Below are 16,909 nucleotides of genomic sequence, written 5' to 3'. Positions count from 1 at the left end.
GGTGGAACCAAGTTCTGCATAGCGGTCGCCTCAGCGGCTGCTGCAGCCAAGCCCTTAGCACGTGGTAGCATTGTCCTTTATGGAGAATGAGTACCAGTAGTCCAAGTAGGCCCTCAAGTTGTAGCGGTGACAGTCTTCAGATGTCCCCTATTTGTCGGGGACGCTTCTTTAGCCGCGGCGTTTTCCCCGCATGGCAAGGTTCTGGAAATTCATGAGCAGTCCTTTAAAGGAAGACAGCATGTTGGTAACAGCCTGCGGATGGTCCGCTTTGAAATGCTCAAGCCTGTACCGAACTCCATGACAGTACACGGTTACCGAATAATGTGTGACTACAGGGGCGTCACCAAAGTGTGCTCATGGTGCGCCCAAGAAGGCCACTACGTAAAGGAATGCAACACGCCCCGCTGTGCCAGGCGTGAAGTGTTCGGGCATGAAACAGCTGATTGGACTACCCCTTGCTATCGCTGCGCAGTGGAACACGCGACAACAGATTGTCTGCGGCCCAGGTCATACGCTTTTGCGGCTGGATCGGCGCCGGCAGAACGGGCGCAGGCAACCGCGGCTGTTCACGAACCACGTGCAGCGTTTACGCCCCCGTTGAAAGAGACAGAGAAGACAGAACCTGGAAACTCCGACTGCCAACAAGCGACAACGCCCACCGAAGACAGCACTACTGGTCCTGACGGTTCAGCACCAAGTTTCATAGCGGAGGAGAATGTTGCAACCCCGGATTCAGCGTCGCAGTCCAGCGCAAGCTAGGATTCTCCAGGTGATGCGGAGAGTGTAGACCTCCCAGCGCCTAAGTACGAGAACAGGCCGCGGGCGCCTTCCTACTCGGAAGCAGCTACTAGGCCGCGCGAAGGGCGCGGACGCGAAACAAACCCGCGGGCCCGCGGGCCCGCTGGACGCGGACACAGGATTCAGTCCCTGGATACTACGAAAGGACAGCCCCCGCCGAATCGCCTGGCGCGCAGGCGGGCCCGACGCCACTGAGCCCCATGTCCCTCCTTGAGCAATGCCGGGACGCGTGTTTCTATTTGCGCCCAGGCCCAGCGCAAGCGGCGCCGCCATGCGCCGCTCGCGCGTATAACATGTGTCTAGCCGCCGCCGTTGGAACGGAGAACACGCTGGGCTGATGGTGACTAGGCCCAATTGTGGCTGATGTTAAGGGATCGATGGTATTCCTAATCGTATTCCTAACGCATCACTGTTTTGATGATGCAAATATAATCTCACTATCAGGGAGGGAGCAGTCTACCTGACTGGAGCAGTATTTTTTAGGGGCGCAGCACCTTATGGCCGCGTTGCAATATATATATATATATATATATATATATATATATATATATATATATTGCAACTGACGGTACCACCCTCAGTTGCACATCGTTTTCGAAGAGGCAGTCGTTGAGTGGAGTGAGCTCCTGAACGACATTGGACAATTAGGGAGTTTTAGTATAGCGGGAAACGCTTACGTTAGCGTTAGTGTGCGACGCCACGCTAACGCAAAGAAAGCTCCGCTGCGCGGTGCAAGGTAGTGTTTTAGAATAGCGGAACAGAGCAAAACGCTAACGCTAACGCAAGTACACTTGGACGCCATCTCGAGGCGGATACAGCAAACATGAGCAAACCCTCTCGTTAAGCCTACTCCACCGCTAATCGACAACGTATATCGAAAACAACGCTCATTTGTCACCTGTACGCCGCTGTCGAAGCATCATCACACAAATCTAAAGCAAACACGAGCATTAGTGGGGAACAAGTGAGCCGAACAGTGCAAGCCGACGACTCGATAGATCCGAAGTGGACGGCTCTCGCTTCAACAGGCGCCGCCATCTTGCCCTACGTACGGAATCCCTTGCGTGCGTTAGCGTTGAACGCTATATTCCGGAAATAGCGCACGTACGTAAGAGTTCTGGCTACGTTCACGTTCTGCGCATGCGCAGTTTGCAGCACGCAACGCTAACGCTAACGCTAAATCCTTGCGTTTGCTGTTTTCCGCTACACTAAAACTCCCTAATGCTGTGAACGCGGTTTAAATCAAGGACACGATACCTAGGTGCGACGTAATTCACGCATTTCTCTCACTTTACTAAATCGCCACTGAATTTTATTGCCGTTCTTCTAATTAACACCTGTTGATAGCCAAGCACTCGTCTAGTGTGTAGAAACGAAGATCTCAGTCTTCGTTTCTTGCGTTCTTACCGCTGCAAGACGTATATGTGTGTCACGCGATCAATCGTACAGCAACTGCACACGATGAACACGACTGCTTAACAACTGCGAGTCAAATTTCCATTTTGTTTCCTACCCGTCATGAAGTTGTGTTAAAAGACACTCATGCGGAGTAACGTGTGAGGCCATGCTCATGCATTTTATGTTCGTCCAAAAGTTTTGAGCAACTACATCAGAAAGACTTTTGGGATTGTCGGAGCAACTACGCAGGTTTTGAGAGATGGCAGCCGCTGGATGTATTGTTGAACTTCGGCTCCGAAAACAAGTGGAATACAGTAATACCCCAGTCACACGGGCACTTTCAAAGTCCTTTGAATCGAAGATCCTTTACTGCAAGGGAAGACGCGCGCTGTCACATGGGCGCATCAAAGGAGGCCTAGTCGAAGGGAGCTTTGAGTCGAGGGAGTCCGCGTTTGTCCTTTGAAATCTCAAAGGAATACTTTTGAGCCTAGAGGGAGGGCGTCCGACAGAAGAAAACAAAATTCTGTGTAAATACGAAAGTTCAATTTTTACCTGTTAACACACGTTTCACTATATTATAGAAGTTCAAAAGCACTAAACACTTTCGTGACACCCGCAGTCTCAATGATGAATGCACCGGTACAACAGCGCCGGCACGGCTTGTCACAATCAGCGACACCAACGCAAAATAGGTCTTGGAGGGGTTAATTACGGTACCGCGATTAAAAGACACGGCGCTAACTTCCAACAGTGTTTGTTATCGAAGTTCAGTTCGTACTTTAATCGCGCTGCCACCAGAATCGAAGACACGCCGAACACAGGTTACACTTTGCAGACTCAGGATAGGACAGACATACAGTACACATGCTTACTTATTGTCCGGCGGCGATCCGCCTGTCTGTGATGAATGTGGCGAGCCACTCAGTGTACTTCATGTCCTCTTACAGTGCCCTGAACTGGAGCCTCGGAGGAAAAAACATTTTCCATTACCATCACGGCAATATCTCCCATTACATCCTTCTATGTTTTTGGGCTATGAACCTCTTTTATTGCGATAGCAATTATATGGACACTCAAAAGCAGATTTCTGCCGTCGGCGTCGCCGTCGCCGTCGCCGTCGCCGTGAGGTTCCGTATGACGTCAATGGAGATGAAATCGTGGCCGCGTGCCGCCGAACGCTGTAGGTGCGAGTGAAAGGGCGCGAGGGACGCGCTCTTTCACGGGGAGTGAACGCACGGCGGAGAACAAACGCGCGTTCTGCGCCGTGCTTCCTTAAGGGCTGCAGAAGTAGGCGTCTCTTTCCTCCTTTACAATCACCATATATGTAGAGCAAACGCGCCTTCTTCCGATGCGCGAGAGGCCGTGGGGGAGGGGGGGAAGGGGGAGGGAAGGGAGGCGACGTTTAGCTGCGGCACCGAGTGCCTATTTATATCAGAGGCTCCGGCAACAGTCACCAACGCCGCACGCATTTTGAGCGAACGCGGGCAAAATGCCGACGGCGTCGACAACAGTTCGGCGCGTTGCCGGTGCTGCTGCATGTCCAAGTTTATACAGCTGATAAAGCTAATATCATTACTCCGTATATCTCTCTACAAATTTGCTATCGCAATTGATGCTTCACCTTTCAGGTGAAACTGCGACAACTTTTTTAAATATGAATCACTTCTCGCGTTTTTAAAAGACATACATAATTTCCGTGTTATCTATCCAGGTGACGTGTAGCACGGCCTCTCTGCAGAGGCCACTGCTGCGGTAATTTATTAAAGAAAGCACATGCCTCGTGGTCTTTGTTCACAAAGGCCTTCGGTAGGCGTTGTGCTGCTTTTATATCCTTAATTTTAGCACCATGACCACTTCTCATACATTCACGACCCACAGATCACTCCACACGTCACTGCCATAATTCTATTCGATATATGTTTTACGCTTATATACCGCGATTTGCTCTTAGGCCCCTTTACAGCCACATAGCATCCTACCATCGGAACCCACTGATCATGGCAAACATACCATTCATTGTCTTGGCGCTCTTTGGCCACATTTGGCTCTTTCGCCAAAAAAAAACCAAATATCATATTAATCGCGCTGCCGTTAACTCTCCAAGATGCGTTACCAACAGGCCCACATTGCAACCCTCGTGAGCAAAATGGGTGCCATGTGCGATTTGGTTATGGGATGCTGCGCATCGAAGTGTCCTCGTGTTCTTTGTTTTTTTTTTTTCGTCACTTTTGCGTTTTAGAGTACATTGCGGTTTCTGTCAAAAGCTTCAGCGTAGACCACCTGGCGACCGTGTAGCACTGATACATATCCCTTGAACGAATGTTCCTTTGATAGCTCCATGCTCCTTAACATCAAAGGACCTTCGGTATGCCCGTGTGACTGGTGTATACTACAACTAAATACAACCGTCAAAACATGGGGCCGTTTGGCCTGGACTCCTTAGACAGTGTACAAACTGTGCGCAGCACGCAATGCGTCCACTTTTGGGCAAATGGAACAGCACTTGGCAGCTACCTGGGTTTACACTAGCGCAACAACACAAAACCGGTTTTGTGGAAAACCCGGTTATCTGGTTATTCGATTCACTGGTTATTCGAATTTGAAAACGGAGTGATCAGTTATTCGGTTGGTTATTTGGTTAATAGTATTCGGATAGCCGTATACTTGCTCTTCTGTACCTGTGCCGAAATATATTTGTAGTTATTTTTGCAACCGCTAGTTCAAACCCGATATCTGCTTTGGTTAACCTCCTTACCTTTCATTTTTGAAAAATATATTTCGCAAATGCTGCGTCCGAATACTCGAAAACCGGGTATCCTGAATATCCATTTCTTGAAATCCGGATAACCGGTTTTCGAGATCGAATTCACGTCAATCCGGTTAAACCGGATAGCCGGTTTGACGGATATTTGCAAGCGCTAGTTCTCGCTACGCTGGCACAAAGTGACCTTACACTGATGGGATTAGGAGCGCCACCAGTGCAGCTGCGAGGGCCGATTCCTGGCGGGGCACGAGACGAGACCAACATGAAAAAAAAGTTGCAGTGGCTTAGCTCGGCTATGCCAGGATATACGTAGCGTTAGCAAAGGTTCAGCTGATTATTCTTAGCTTTCCTGGTTGTCTCCTAGCTCAAAAAAAAATGTTTATGTAGCACGTACTGAACAACAGAACGCTGCATGGGGGAGTTTTTCATGTTGCTCTACAATTCTCTCATTGACATTTCAAATTTAATGATAATATTTGAGCAGTTGATTAATTAGGGCTAATTATGTATTTAGGCGGATTGCAATATAAATGTCGCAGTTTCACCCAAAATGCGAAGCATCAATTGCGATAGCAAATTAGTAGAAAGCTAAACGGAGCAAGGATAGCAATTTTATCAGCTGTATAAACTTGGACATGCAGTAGCACCAGCAACGCGCAGAACTTGTCGACGCCGTTGGCGTTTTGCCCGCGTTCGCTCCGAACGCGCGCGGCGTTGGGGACTGTTGCCGGTGCCTCTGGGGGCGGCTCGGAGGTTTTCCACGAGATCGGAACGGGACACTCGTCGAGCAGCGTCGGAAGTCTTTACCATCTTCTCGCCTCAAAACGTTTTTATGTAAATACGCATTTGGTGCCGCAGCTAAACGTCGCCTCCCCTCCCGTACCCCCACGGCCGGCCTTTCGCCTGACGGAAGAAGTCACGTTTGCTCTACATATATGGTGATTGTAAAGGAGGAAAGAGACGCTTAATTCTGCAGCCCTTCAGGGAGCACGGCGCAGAACGCGCGTTTGCTATCCGCCGTGTATTCGCTCCCCGTGAAAGCATGCGTCCCTCGCACGCTTTCACTGCACATACAGCACACGGCGCGCGGCGACGATTTCGTCACCGTTGGACGTCATACTGAACCTCACGGCGACGCCGACGGCAGAAATCTGATTTCTGTGTCCATATAATTGCTATCGCAATATAAAATTAATCTCAATATGTCTAAGCGACAAAGGGGGGTACAGGACACAGCAAACGCTACTACACTGGGTGCTCAGAATGTAGGCACTCGTTCGGCTCCCGATGGTCTCTGTAAGCGAGCCTGAACCGTGGAAGAAGTTGAATCGCCTAAATGCTGTCGTATAACGTCATCGTTCCGCCGCTGGAAGCGAAGCGGAGTAATAACGGGAGCTCAAAGCAAAACAAGAACAGTTTTCGATTCAACGGTTATTCGAATTTGTAAGCCGGATAACCGGAGTGATCGGTTATTCGGTTGGTTATTCGGTAAATAGTATTCGGATAGCCGGATATTTGTTCTTCTGCACTTTTCCGTGCCGAATGACTACTCGAGGGATGACTAACCAGACGGGCAATACACAATGCGAAAACACTAAAACATTTATTTCCGAGCGTAATGCAAACGAATCCTTCGCATTAGCAAACGAGTATAGATTCCCACAGTTGTTGGAAGCTGCGTACTTTCATTTCATTTTCAATAGAATTTCTTTTTCGTTTTTTCAACTTTACGAAAAGTATTGTTTTGTCCACATTCGTACCTACCACAGCCTGATTATTGGCCTATCCCTGTAGTAGGTTGTCCCATCTCATTTGAGACCAACCAGCCAATCTTCGAGAAGCCCGCGCCTTGGAATAGTTGTGTAATACATACAGAGAAGAAAAAATTAGAAACTGTGAACGCACAGATTCGGCGCTATTGCGTGTTCATGGTCCTTTTATTGTCTTCGTCCGAATGCGCTACACTAGTATTCCAAGATGTTATACAAACAAGCTCGCATGACCGAACAAGCCTGCACTGCTACTTCTCAGCTCTGGCCTTGTCTATTTCGCTCTCGGCCTTGCTTACATTGAAGTATACAAACTTGCGCTAGGAGCTGCGACCCACCTTTTCTGTAGAGTACCTCCTTTAGGAAAGCTATGGCCGTATCTTGCGTTCTGACTCTGCTGGTTGCCGTGACACTGTACTCGTCTTCGCGAAAACGGCGTGGCAGCAGGCCAGGGAACATCATTCGAAACCTCGAAGCTGCAGAAATGTATTAAATTGCAAGGTACACCCTCCCTCAAAAGTTTTCGGAACACGGGATGCAAGTAAAATGTAAATTTCAAAGCAGCCTAGGCACAGGTCCTTCAACCGAAAGGTAGAGTTGATACTTCTCCGTACAATCATCACATTCCTGACATACATTTCACACTCTGTGGTGAATTCGCGAGAAAATTTAACTTATTCTCATTTTCCGTGTCACGAAATATTCTGGGGGCGGCTGTACGTAGTGGTAGGCTTATAGTTGACGTGGAGACTTTACTGGGTGATACCCAACTCATCATATATGCATCGGTGAGTTTCATACCTAAAAATTCTGATTTTAGGGCGGGAAACTTATCGTATAGCCTCTGATAGCGTGTTTGATACCCTGGGGAATTGCCACTTGTGAATAGTTCAGAAAGTCAATATTAATTACTGTACTCAGCATGTTATAAGCCAAATAATTTTTTTTGCCTTTTCGTAAATACATTCCCCTTGACCAAAATTAAAGGTGAGCAAGTTGCTCTAATTTTCACTGATGTGGAGTTGCGTTAGCACTACAGGCTTAATACGTTGCACAAGATTGTACGTTATTTTCATTTTAATTTGAAACTACGTTCATCGCACCAAGAAACCTTTCTTTGTTCCGCGCTAAGTTTCGTTGTTTAACAACCACATGAGGACAGAAAAGCACTTGAAGAAGGATAAAAGTGCATAGCTTTCTGAGTGAGTGATTTATCTGGATAACTCTCGAAGTGTTCGCAACAATTGTATCGCCGGCTTCTCCAGAAAAAATGAATTGTTTAATGGGACAACAGAATGACAACATGATGTGACATGCGAAAAGTTTTGACCATAATAAACACATCGAAAACGTGCTTAAACACTGAAAGTAGGAAAAGGAGCAGAAATACACCAGACATGTCATTTCTCTAAATTATTTTTCTCAATTTCAATAGCATCATTGCTTTGACGGGCTGATGAAACACTCAGATTGTATATTTTGTGTTCTAATAAAGAAAGAAAGATGTGCGGCTTTGTTGAATCACAACCCAAATTCAAGAGAAGTTGTATCTTTCTAATAGTTGCAATAATAGTCACTTTCCTATAATTTAATCACACACGAAAAAAAGTTTGCCCGTACATGACTGTTCCTCTTGAAATCTAGCCCACATATGACAATTTTCAGCACTTGTTAAGAAATTTTCACGAAGGCACTAATTCAGCCACACACAATTTACTTCGCCAAAAGAGTACCCCTCCCATTTGCGCAAAATTTTATCGCGGTTGGCAGCTATAAAATGGCATCGTGACACTTTCGAGCACTTGTTAAGGAACTTTTCGTAAAGTCAGTATTTGTTCCATGGGTGTTTTACTTGGCACTCAAATTTTCGATAAAGTTCCTTCAAAGTTCGCTGAACTTGACCTTTGTGGCATTGGTAGTCACGTCAGGGCAGCTGGCGAAATTTCCCCCCGCTTATAAACACACTCATAAAGCTCTAAAGGACTTGCATACGTAATTTATTGGAAGGCTGTATTTAACCAACACACTTTTGACTTTGCGTACACACTACACATGACATTCCCCTAAATTTCTTCAAATATGGACTCTAATAGACTCTGTACCCACCGCAGAATTCTTCAATACAGGGGCTGTGCAGCCGCACTCAACCTCGTCATACGTTCGGCCGCCTGAGTAGAACGCCTTCTCCCGCTTTGCGCCCAATGGAAGACGGCGCGCTTCCACCCCGCCTTCCTCCCTTGCGCGAGCGAGATCGAGCCACTATGCTTCTCGACTCACCCTCGCATGCTTTCACTCGCACCCACAGCATACGGCACGCACCCGAGACGTTATCGCTCGTGTACTTCATACGCGACATCACGGCGAAGGCGAAGCCTACTACGACAGCGAAAATTCGCCTGGAGTGCCCATACAATTGCTATCGCAATATTAGGAAGTTTGCAGGGGCACGAGGTGGGCTCAGCTGGAGCAAAACATGAGTAAGAGGAGAGGCCTTCGACCTGCTGAGGACATACAATAGACGGGGGTAGTGATGGTGATATGATGCCATAGTTTAGACATAAAACCATACAGCAAACAAATTAACGGAACGGTTTTTGAGAAGGGTCTACAATAGACACTTGCCGATTTTACCGGTCTCCTTAAGGCCAGAGGGCGTTATTTGGTTCTCCATGGATTCATCCCAGCTGTACTTCCATTTTCGCAACAAAGTTACATGCTCCTTGCACAGGTTTCCTGCAAAACAGCCATGGAAGTTGGCACAATGACCCCCCCCCCCCCAAAAAAAAAAAAAAAAAAAGGTGGTGCATTAGAAGCTTCTGATCGCGCCGTACCTGAACCTTTTTTTTTGTATGTTTCTGCGGACGCTACACAATGGTTAAGTACAGCAAGTGAGGGCCGGCATAGCGTCTTGCGGCTGGCATATCAAGGCCGCAAGATTGGAGTTATCTTCGTGCGAAGTGCATACACTACGCGCAATATCACAGCCTAATGTTCTCACTTTACTAAATCGGATGCTTAGATTAGAAACGAAAAGCTTTCACTGTTCAAACAATTTGCAGTAATTCATTAGATGAGTGGTTTAGACGGAACGTTACTAATTAGTTATGTTTTGTAATACCAGCTCATGAATGACGACAACCGTTCCTCGAGTCCTAATGTACAGTTCGCTGTCTGCTTGAAAATAAATATTGCATAGTTTACAAGACTGTATGGCGACAGAATATTGTTATACATCTTATCTTGCCTAAAATTGTTGTGTAGAAAAATATCAACCCCGTTTGCCTAGAAGGAAACTGTCAGGATCCCATCTTACTTTAAATTTCGTTCCCGGTATTTACTCCCGCTTATTCCAAAAGAACGTGAGCAGTATCAGTTATGCGCCTCAGACCGCAAGGCCTATATTATATATGCCAACGATGCCAGTTAGGACCATACTCAAAGGGTGAAATTGATTGTAAGACTTGTCATCTCGTCCAACGAGGTTTCCCTTCATTCGTTCGGTAGAATTATTTTTTCTCTCTTAACTGCAAGAAAAGTCACTTAAATCGGAGTAGTCTAGTGAAAATCTACGGCGATTTGTGTATATTTGAACAAGAAATCGAAGGAATCCTCACATCGAGTCAACGCGATTTCTCTGTTTACATGTAATTGGATAGGAGCTCACGAGCCAAATCTTCACCTTCGATAACACCTATAAATGTAGAAATTACTTTTCGCGGCATCAAATGCACCAATTTTTGATATTGTTTGTGTCGTTTAAAAGTAAAAGCTAAAGTTTTTACTTGGTCCATCAATATTTCGACAAAAATTCTTCAGGATTTAAAAGTTCTGCATAGAAATAAACAATGAAGCTTACAGCTATATCTCATAAATTAAGATCAATGTCAAACTTCTTCTAGCTTCTTCAAACTGCACTTCTTGAGTCAACTAAAGCACTTTGAAGTATAGCACTAATTTGTGAATAGTACATTTGCAATAGCTTCGAAAGTACTTGAACAATATCTACGCAAGCTATACACATATAACATTTGTCTACTTTAGAAGCTATAATCAATACAGATTACAAAACTGCAATAGCTGTATATGCTACAGGGCTAAGCATTTGCAAACTATGTGCTGCATCTTTTTTTTTTTCGCTAGGGGTTTTCACAAGTACTATAACAAGAACTACTGCCTCTCCCGTCATGCCGTAGACATTCCGGCACCTCAGAACTGACAGAATTGAGTGCGCAGTCTAGTGTCTTGTTAGAGCAGTGCAGAACTTTGCATGTGCTTGAATAGGGAAGATGGAGTTGACTCTACGGGTAAAATATAAATCATTTGTGAGTGGGACTTCAGCAAAATCCTCGTAAACATCCTAAAAATCTTGCGTAAGCAGTAATTTCTTACATCGCACTTGTCCGCTTCAGATGCTCTAACTGATGCAATTTATGGAACTACGATATTTCTTTTAAGTGTAGATGCTACGGATTTGTAAACTTCAAGCTTTAGTTTTCAGGGAAGTAGCGATAATGTTGAATTTTCGTAAAACATTTTAAGTTGTCAATCTTCCTTTGGAGCCTCATGCTACTGTCCGGTTGATGCAATTGTTTTGTTTTACGAGCCTTCGTTTATCTCGCAGGCTTCCACACAATTGATTTGCCATTGCCATTGAGTTTGTGCCCGAATAAACAAGCAGAGCGAGAGACAAGAAACAAGAAGGGACAACAGAAAACTGAACAAGCCGGCTACAAAAAAGTGAAACTCGGATACAGAAGCTGTCCATGGTAGATGAAGAATTAAAGTCAACAAAACGCGACCAGAGAATGTATTGAGCAACAAGCATTGATCTATAGAGAAGTAGCGATGTCGGCCGGCAACAAAAAGTCTGGGATGTCGGTCACAGTAAAATGCTTAAGGGTTACACTCTACTTGCGTTATTTCACACAAATATTTATGTCGTTAGTGTTACGCTTGTGTAATGTTTGCTCCAGTATTAGTGCAAACATAAAGAAAAAATCAAAGCTTCGCCTAAATGTGATTCCCGCATAAGCGTGGGGGGCGCACTAATTTTTTGAATAAAGATTCCGGGCTATATGTTGCCTTTAAATGCCTGCGCACGTTTACAGGCTTTATTGCCGAAGAACAAGAGTAAAAGAACATTTACCAGAACTTGCACGTGAGGCATTCAAGATCATCATTTGTAACTCGTTCAGCTTGTCACCAAACTTCTTGAGATCTTTCTTGCCCGGATATCTCGTCGTGTGTCTCATGAAGAGCATCAAAAGCAGCGGCTTGCAACCTTTAGAAAAACGACAGACAAGTAAGTGAGGTCTCTCGCCTGTAGACACAAGCTTCTTACAAAGAAATTTTCAGGCCTTTGTCGTGAACGCGTCTTCCTTACGCGTCAAGAGCGGAAAGGATGGCATTTCATTTTTATTTTTCTCCTACTCGAAAGCGTTTTTCGTTTCAACTGTCATCAGACGTGAGCATGACCCTACTTATAATGTATTGCGGCCGTTCGGACACTACTGCAAAAAAAGCCACAACAAGAACGCTTGACTTCACAAAACAGCACGAATGTTCCACTGTTATCAAATCACTGCCAGTGTGGACTAAAAAGAAAGGGTTAGCAGCTTTTTGTTTCTGTATTTATTTTTCATGTTATACCTTTTCACCTCACTACATTTTCACTGCTAAATTTCTCATTTCAAATCTTTTGGAAGGACCCTTTGTTCGTGAAACCGTTGTCACGTTTGCTTTACAACTTCTATTTCGTTGAATATTAATAAATAACAAAAATAAACGCAATATAACACACGCACTTCTGCAACACCAGGACAAACATTATTAAAGCTATGAAAGTACAACTCAATTGTACTTTACGCTTTCATGATGCAATGTTTGTAGGGAACACATTCGAACACATGCGCACACTAGTGACCATTCAACGATTTCTAAAGTGTAAATGCCCGTGTATCAGTTTCGCCACATCTGTAAAGTGTCTCAAACACTAATAACGTATTAACACTTGTTTACCATGACAACCCTACTCCCACGAAGGCCTAAACTTACATTCACGCTCACATTCATCGGCATGCACTGGCACTCGCGTTCACGGCACCGATGGGATGAGATACAGTGCCAGCCTATTCAAATCAGTATTTTCAGCAGCTTCATTTAGCCCGTGTACACGAGCAAGTCCAATTTTTCAGCTTCTAAATAAACCATGACAAAACTCTAGCAGATATTTTGCGCCATACGTTGTCGAAAACTCAATTCCTTGCCATATCGAACACTTTTAAATGAAGAAATCATCACAACTCTGGTGCCTTCAAAGTATTGCCTCGTATTTATCGAAAGCATCGAAGATTTTCGTCTGATTTTCCGCTTTAATCATTAGGGCTTCATGCATATTTACCTTGTAGCCGAGCTTGCACGTTAGCTCTCATTCAATAATAGAAATCACAGTGAGATTTCAGTTATGCAGTGCCCGGCATTATTTAGCCACGGCTGAATCCGGTGCTCGTCATCGGACTTATAACCGGAGCGAGAGGTGTTGATTGTCCCTGCGCCCGCCGATTGTTCTTACGGTTAGCAGCTCCAACAATATGTGATTTGTTTAAATTATCTGCTCTGTTTTAGCTAGTTATTTTTTCCCTACTTATTACGCAACCCCGCCTTTCCCCTTTCTTCTGTCTCACTCTCTTTTACGCAACATTACGTAAGCTAGAGGTGGCAACAATTTGCACTTACGGCCAAAAACTCGTGTGTCACATAATTTAAGCGATGCAACAGTGAAGGCTGTAACGAAAATTTGTTCGCGAAGGTAACACGATAATGAAAAAGTTGCGGTAACTGACCAACACAAGGTTAAAAAACGAAGCGACTTTGGAGCCCGTACGGTTTCCTTGGTCAAACTAAGGCATATAAGAGCCGCTTTTTTGTTTGTTTTTCTGTTGCAATTATGCCGCAGCCATAGCCAAGAAAAACCGGTTGTCCTGGCATTTGCTGGAATCTTGTGATCCAAACTAATTCAAAAGACAGCGGACACTATCGGCAGGAAAGATATGAGAATGTACCTGCTATCTGCTCCCGCTCACTGGAACATATTTCGGCACAAAATGGAAGACAGGTGGCTCTCGCCTGTTTTAATTTTACCAAGGAGCCTTACGGGCTTAGAAATATCTGATTTTTATGTCTTTTTTTATGTAGACTTGTTCAGTGACCCCAACTTCTTCATCACACTATGAAACAGTACTTCATTCCAAGTAACATTAACTGATATTTAGCTCGATATATGACCTGGGGTCTCAGTGTCTATAGACTACTACTGCTGTGTGCGAGGTCGTGGGTTCGATTCACAGTCGTGGCGGCCGCACTCCGATGGTGGCGGAATGCAAGAATACTCGTGTACTGTGCATTGGGTGAATGTTAGGGTGTATTGATTTTTGCAAGTGGACTGTTCAGAGAGGTGGGTAATAGGCACTGCGTTAGAAACATACTGTATAGGTGACTCATCATCAGTAAACAGAATTCGTAGATCGTAAGAACACGGACAGTAAGGTAGGAAGCATCAGTAAATCAAGGTCATGAGAGTTTGGTAGGTTCCAACATCCAAGAGATCATAAGGTCGCGATAGTACAAGGGGACGGTAATTGCATGGTGGGTGAGGAAGTTCCTGCTGATTTCGATGAATAATCATCGATGTCGGTCAGCGAGGTGTTGCGCGAGAACTATAGAGATTCATTATACGTGTATCCGGTGTGCATACCTGGGACCTGTAGCCGGGGGGCCCACTTGCTGTCCAGACCGGTGGCGTGACGATAGCTCGTCTTCGTACCGAAGAGTGTGGTAGGAAGCCTGTACGGATCACGCTTGCACTGGCCGTTCCTTTCACGGGGTGTGTAGCAGGAGGCATCGGCGGCCACTAATACAGCGAGGATGCCAAGAGTCACAGGCACGATGGTAGCCATGCTGCAAAGTTATCTTCTGAAACTGCAGAGAGGCAGTCGGTAATTTAGATTCCATCAATCAATCAATCAATCAATCAATTGATGAAATAATCAATCAGTAAATAAATGTTTGTTATTTTCAGTTTTTACAGCAGAAAGATGGACAACTGGGCTAGTTTGTACATATTCGTGATATTTAACGAGCACTTCCTGTGGTTCGCTTTCCTTACTTGTCCCTGTTTGCGGTTCAATACTGTTAGCTTATTTTTATGTTTTGTGAACAAACTCTTTTGAGGGCTGTAGCAGGAATACGTTCGTTAATTTATAGTACTATCAAGAACCTGCACGACTAATAAAATAAATACAGAGAGTCCAATAATTTTGTTGCGCATGTAATACAATATCGAAGGTGTGCAAAAAATATTCACTGACGTTTTAACTATTCTTTGCAAATGGGAAAGTGAGCAGGTAATGTAAATGTAAATGATGTAAATGATGCGACGCTATGCGGTAAAATATTCCAAAGTATTGCTGCAATGTACGAAAATGAGAATAATTCATTAGTACTCCTTACAAGCGGTACATTAAAATGGTACGGATGAGTTGGTTCATAGTGTATATGCTGACTTTTGAAATGCTAGCTTGATTGAAGGGAATGAAAATATTACTATGGGCTAGTTCATAAGAAAGTATAGCGAAACACAATTATTGACAAAAACTGTGATGAATTGTGAGGTCAAAAATCGGTAAGCATACATGACGGAATGTGTCTTTTCAGAAAGACGAGGGCGCACTGATGTGCATTGTGCAAATTTCAGGGATTTCAACGTTATTTGGTAGGTTAACAAGAGTGCTCGAGTTCCATTCTCTTAGCGTACGTCAAAGAAACCGAATGGAACAAAGGCAATTCAGAGCCCTCCTCTACGGCGTCCTCAATACCACAGCGTGCAGTGTATTTTCGTTAAACCCCACGACTGCGGCGAGCGTTAGCGTTGTACCTCGTAACCGAGCGAACGAGCGCTGCTAAAGATGACAGCGAACGCGGAGCGCAGCGGGCGAAGAAAGATGGTGAGGGCGAAAAGAGCGCGAGGGGCAAAGCGGAGGAGCAAGGCCCGGTGCAGCGGATCCACGAGGCGGAAAGCGGAGGAGGTGGGTATGACGAAAGCGCGAAAAGTAAAGCGTAGTGCCGCGCAAGACGGACTATAGCGACGATGGCTACGTGATGGCGCCAGAGTAGCGCACGTCGTTATGGTGCCTGGATGCGCTCGCTCGCCTCCGCTCCTTTCGCAGGGCCGCGTACATCGAGCCACTCTACGCGTCGTTTGTTCTCCCAAAGTACTGCGTGAGCGGAGGTCTTTCTGCGTCGGCTGCTGGGAATCGCGCCCAAGCGTCAGCCACGCATTGCCGCTCGCGATCTCCCGATTAGTGAGGCAGTCGCGCCACACTTCGCTTCGTTTGGAACGTGCCGCACGTGACAGATTGTCCGCGCCAGCCAAAATCGTGCGAAATAAAAATACGTATAGAGCTGCGCTCAAATTTCGCATTAGGCAGTATTATACTCGTCAGCGAATTTTTTAAAAAAGTATTAGATGCCCGGGTGGCGCCCCGCTTTGTTCGCCATTGCCAAAAAAAGAAACAATATACAAAAACATCGCTGGAGTTCACTTTCAAACCCTGAACAGCAAGTGGGAATGTGACATGAATAGGAATGGCACAACACGCGTTGTCTCCCACTGCCCTACGCACCAAGGACTCGTTGCGGCCGGTCGACCTTTGGCGCATTACTGTAGTGCGTACGCACGCTGAGCTAAGTCGCCATCGAGGAATCACGTCGTCACACCGTAAATGTTGGCCCATCTTTGCAGATAACACTTACCAGGCGAATCACCTGAGCCTACTCTTGCCGTTGAGGTTGCTTGGAATAAATGCATTGCTCGCCTTGGCAGCTAGTGTATACGTATGAGAAGATGACGGGTGCTCAAGAAAGTGAAGTGTTTACGATGCCCTTTGAACGATCCGGTTAAACGGATTGTCGAGCTTTCAGACGTACGGACATGACATGCTCAACTTGTCACTTTTTTTTTATTACCAAGGTCAAAATTCTCTAAACCCAAGAACAATATTTCCAAGTGTCACAGAGCCCTATACTTTACTGCAATGGATTCTTCTACGAACCAATTTTGGTTTAGGCACACAGGAAATGGAAGCATAATGACGTCTCGAAGCAGTGACTCTCCGCGTGTGTA

The 16,909-nt window shown here is 45.4% G+C and overlaps 1 protein-coding gene across 3 annotated transcripts; it reads right to left on the bottom strand.

The window, feature by feature from the left end:
• Positions 1-6,972: 6,972 nt before the first annotated feature.
• On the bottom strand, positions 6,973-16,607 carry LOC119452352 (multiple inositol polyphosphate phosphatase 1). 3 transcript variants are annotated; one of them, XM_037714561.2, is made up of 5 exons: positions 16,540-16,607; positions 14,483-14,706; positions 11,876-12,010; positions 9,352-9,462; positions 6,973-7,205 (listed from the first exon to the last, which is right to left on the bottom strand). In XM_037714561.2, exons 2-5 carry the CDS (start codon positions 14,682-14,684, stop codon positions 6,988-6,990), a joined length of 666 nt encoding a protein of 221 aa, XP_037570489.2. In that variant the 5' UTR covers positions 14,685-14,706; positions 16,540-16,607; the 3' UTR covers positions 6,973-6,987. The 3 variants fall into 3 exon arrangements, with proteins under 3 accessions (XP_037570489.2, XP_049523061.1, XP_049523062.1); XM_049667104.1 differs by lacking the exon at positions 16,540-16,607 and adding an exon at positions 16,384-16,498; XM_049667105.1 differs by lacking the exons at positions 9,352-9,462; positions 16,540-16,607 and adding an exon at positions 16,384-16,508.
• Positions 16,608-16,909: the final 302 nt, after the last annotated feature.

The sequence above is a fragment of the Dermacentor silvarum genome, chromosome 5, assembly GCF_013339745.2.
Source record: "Dermacentor silvarum isolate Dsil-2018 chromosome 5, BIME_Dsil_1.4, whole genome shotgun sequence".
Classification (NCBI taxonomy): Eukaryota; Metazoa; Arthropoda; class Arachnida; order Ixodida; family Ixodidae; genus Dermacentor; species Dermacentor silvarum.
Note: the sequence above shows the minus strand (reverse complement) of the source record. Positions and strands in the feature narration are given on the sequence as shown.

What these genes read in the sequence shown, in the direction of transcription:
- LOC119452352 (XM_037714561.2), bottom strand. Translation starts at nt 14,684, where the DNA reads ATGGCTACCATCGTGCCTGTGACTCTTGGCATCCTCGCTGTATTAGTG. An exon ending in CCCCCGGCTACAGGTCCCAG is followed by an intron (nt 12,011 to 14,482) that starts GTATGCACACCG and finishes GTTTTTCTAAAG; the next exon opens with GTTGCAAGCCGCTGCTTTTG. An exon ending in TAAGGAGACCGGTAAAATCG is followed by an intron (nt 7,206 to 9,351) that starts GCAAGTGTCTAT and finishes ACATTTCTGCAG; the next exon opens with CTTCGAGGTTTCGAATGATG.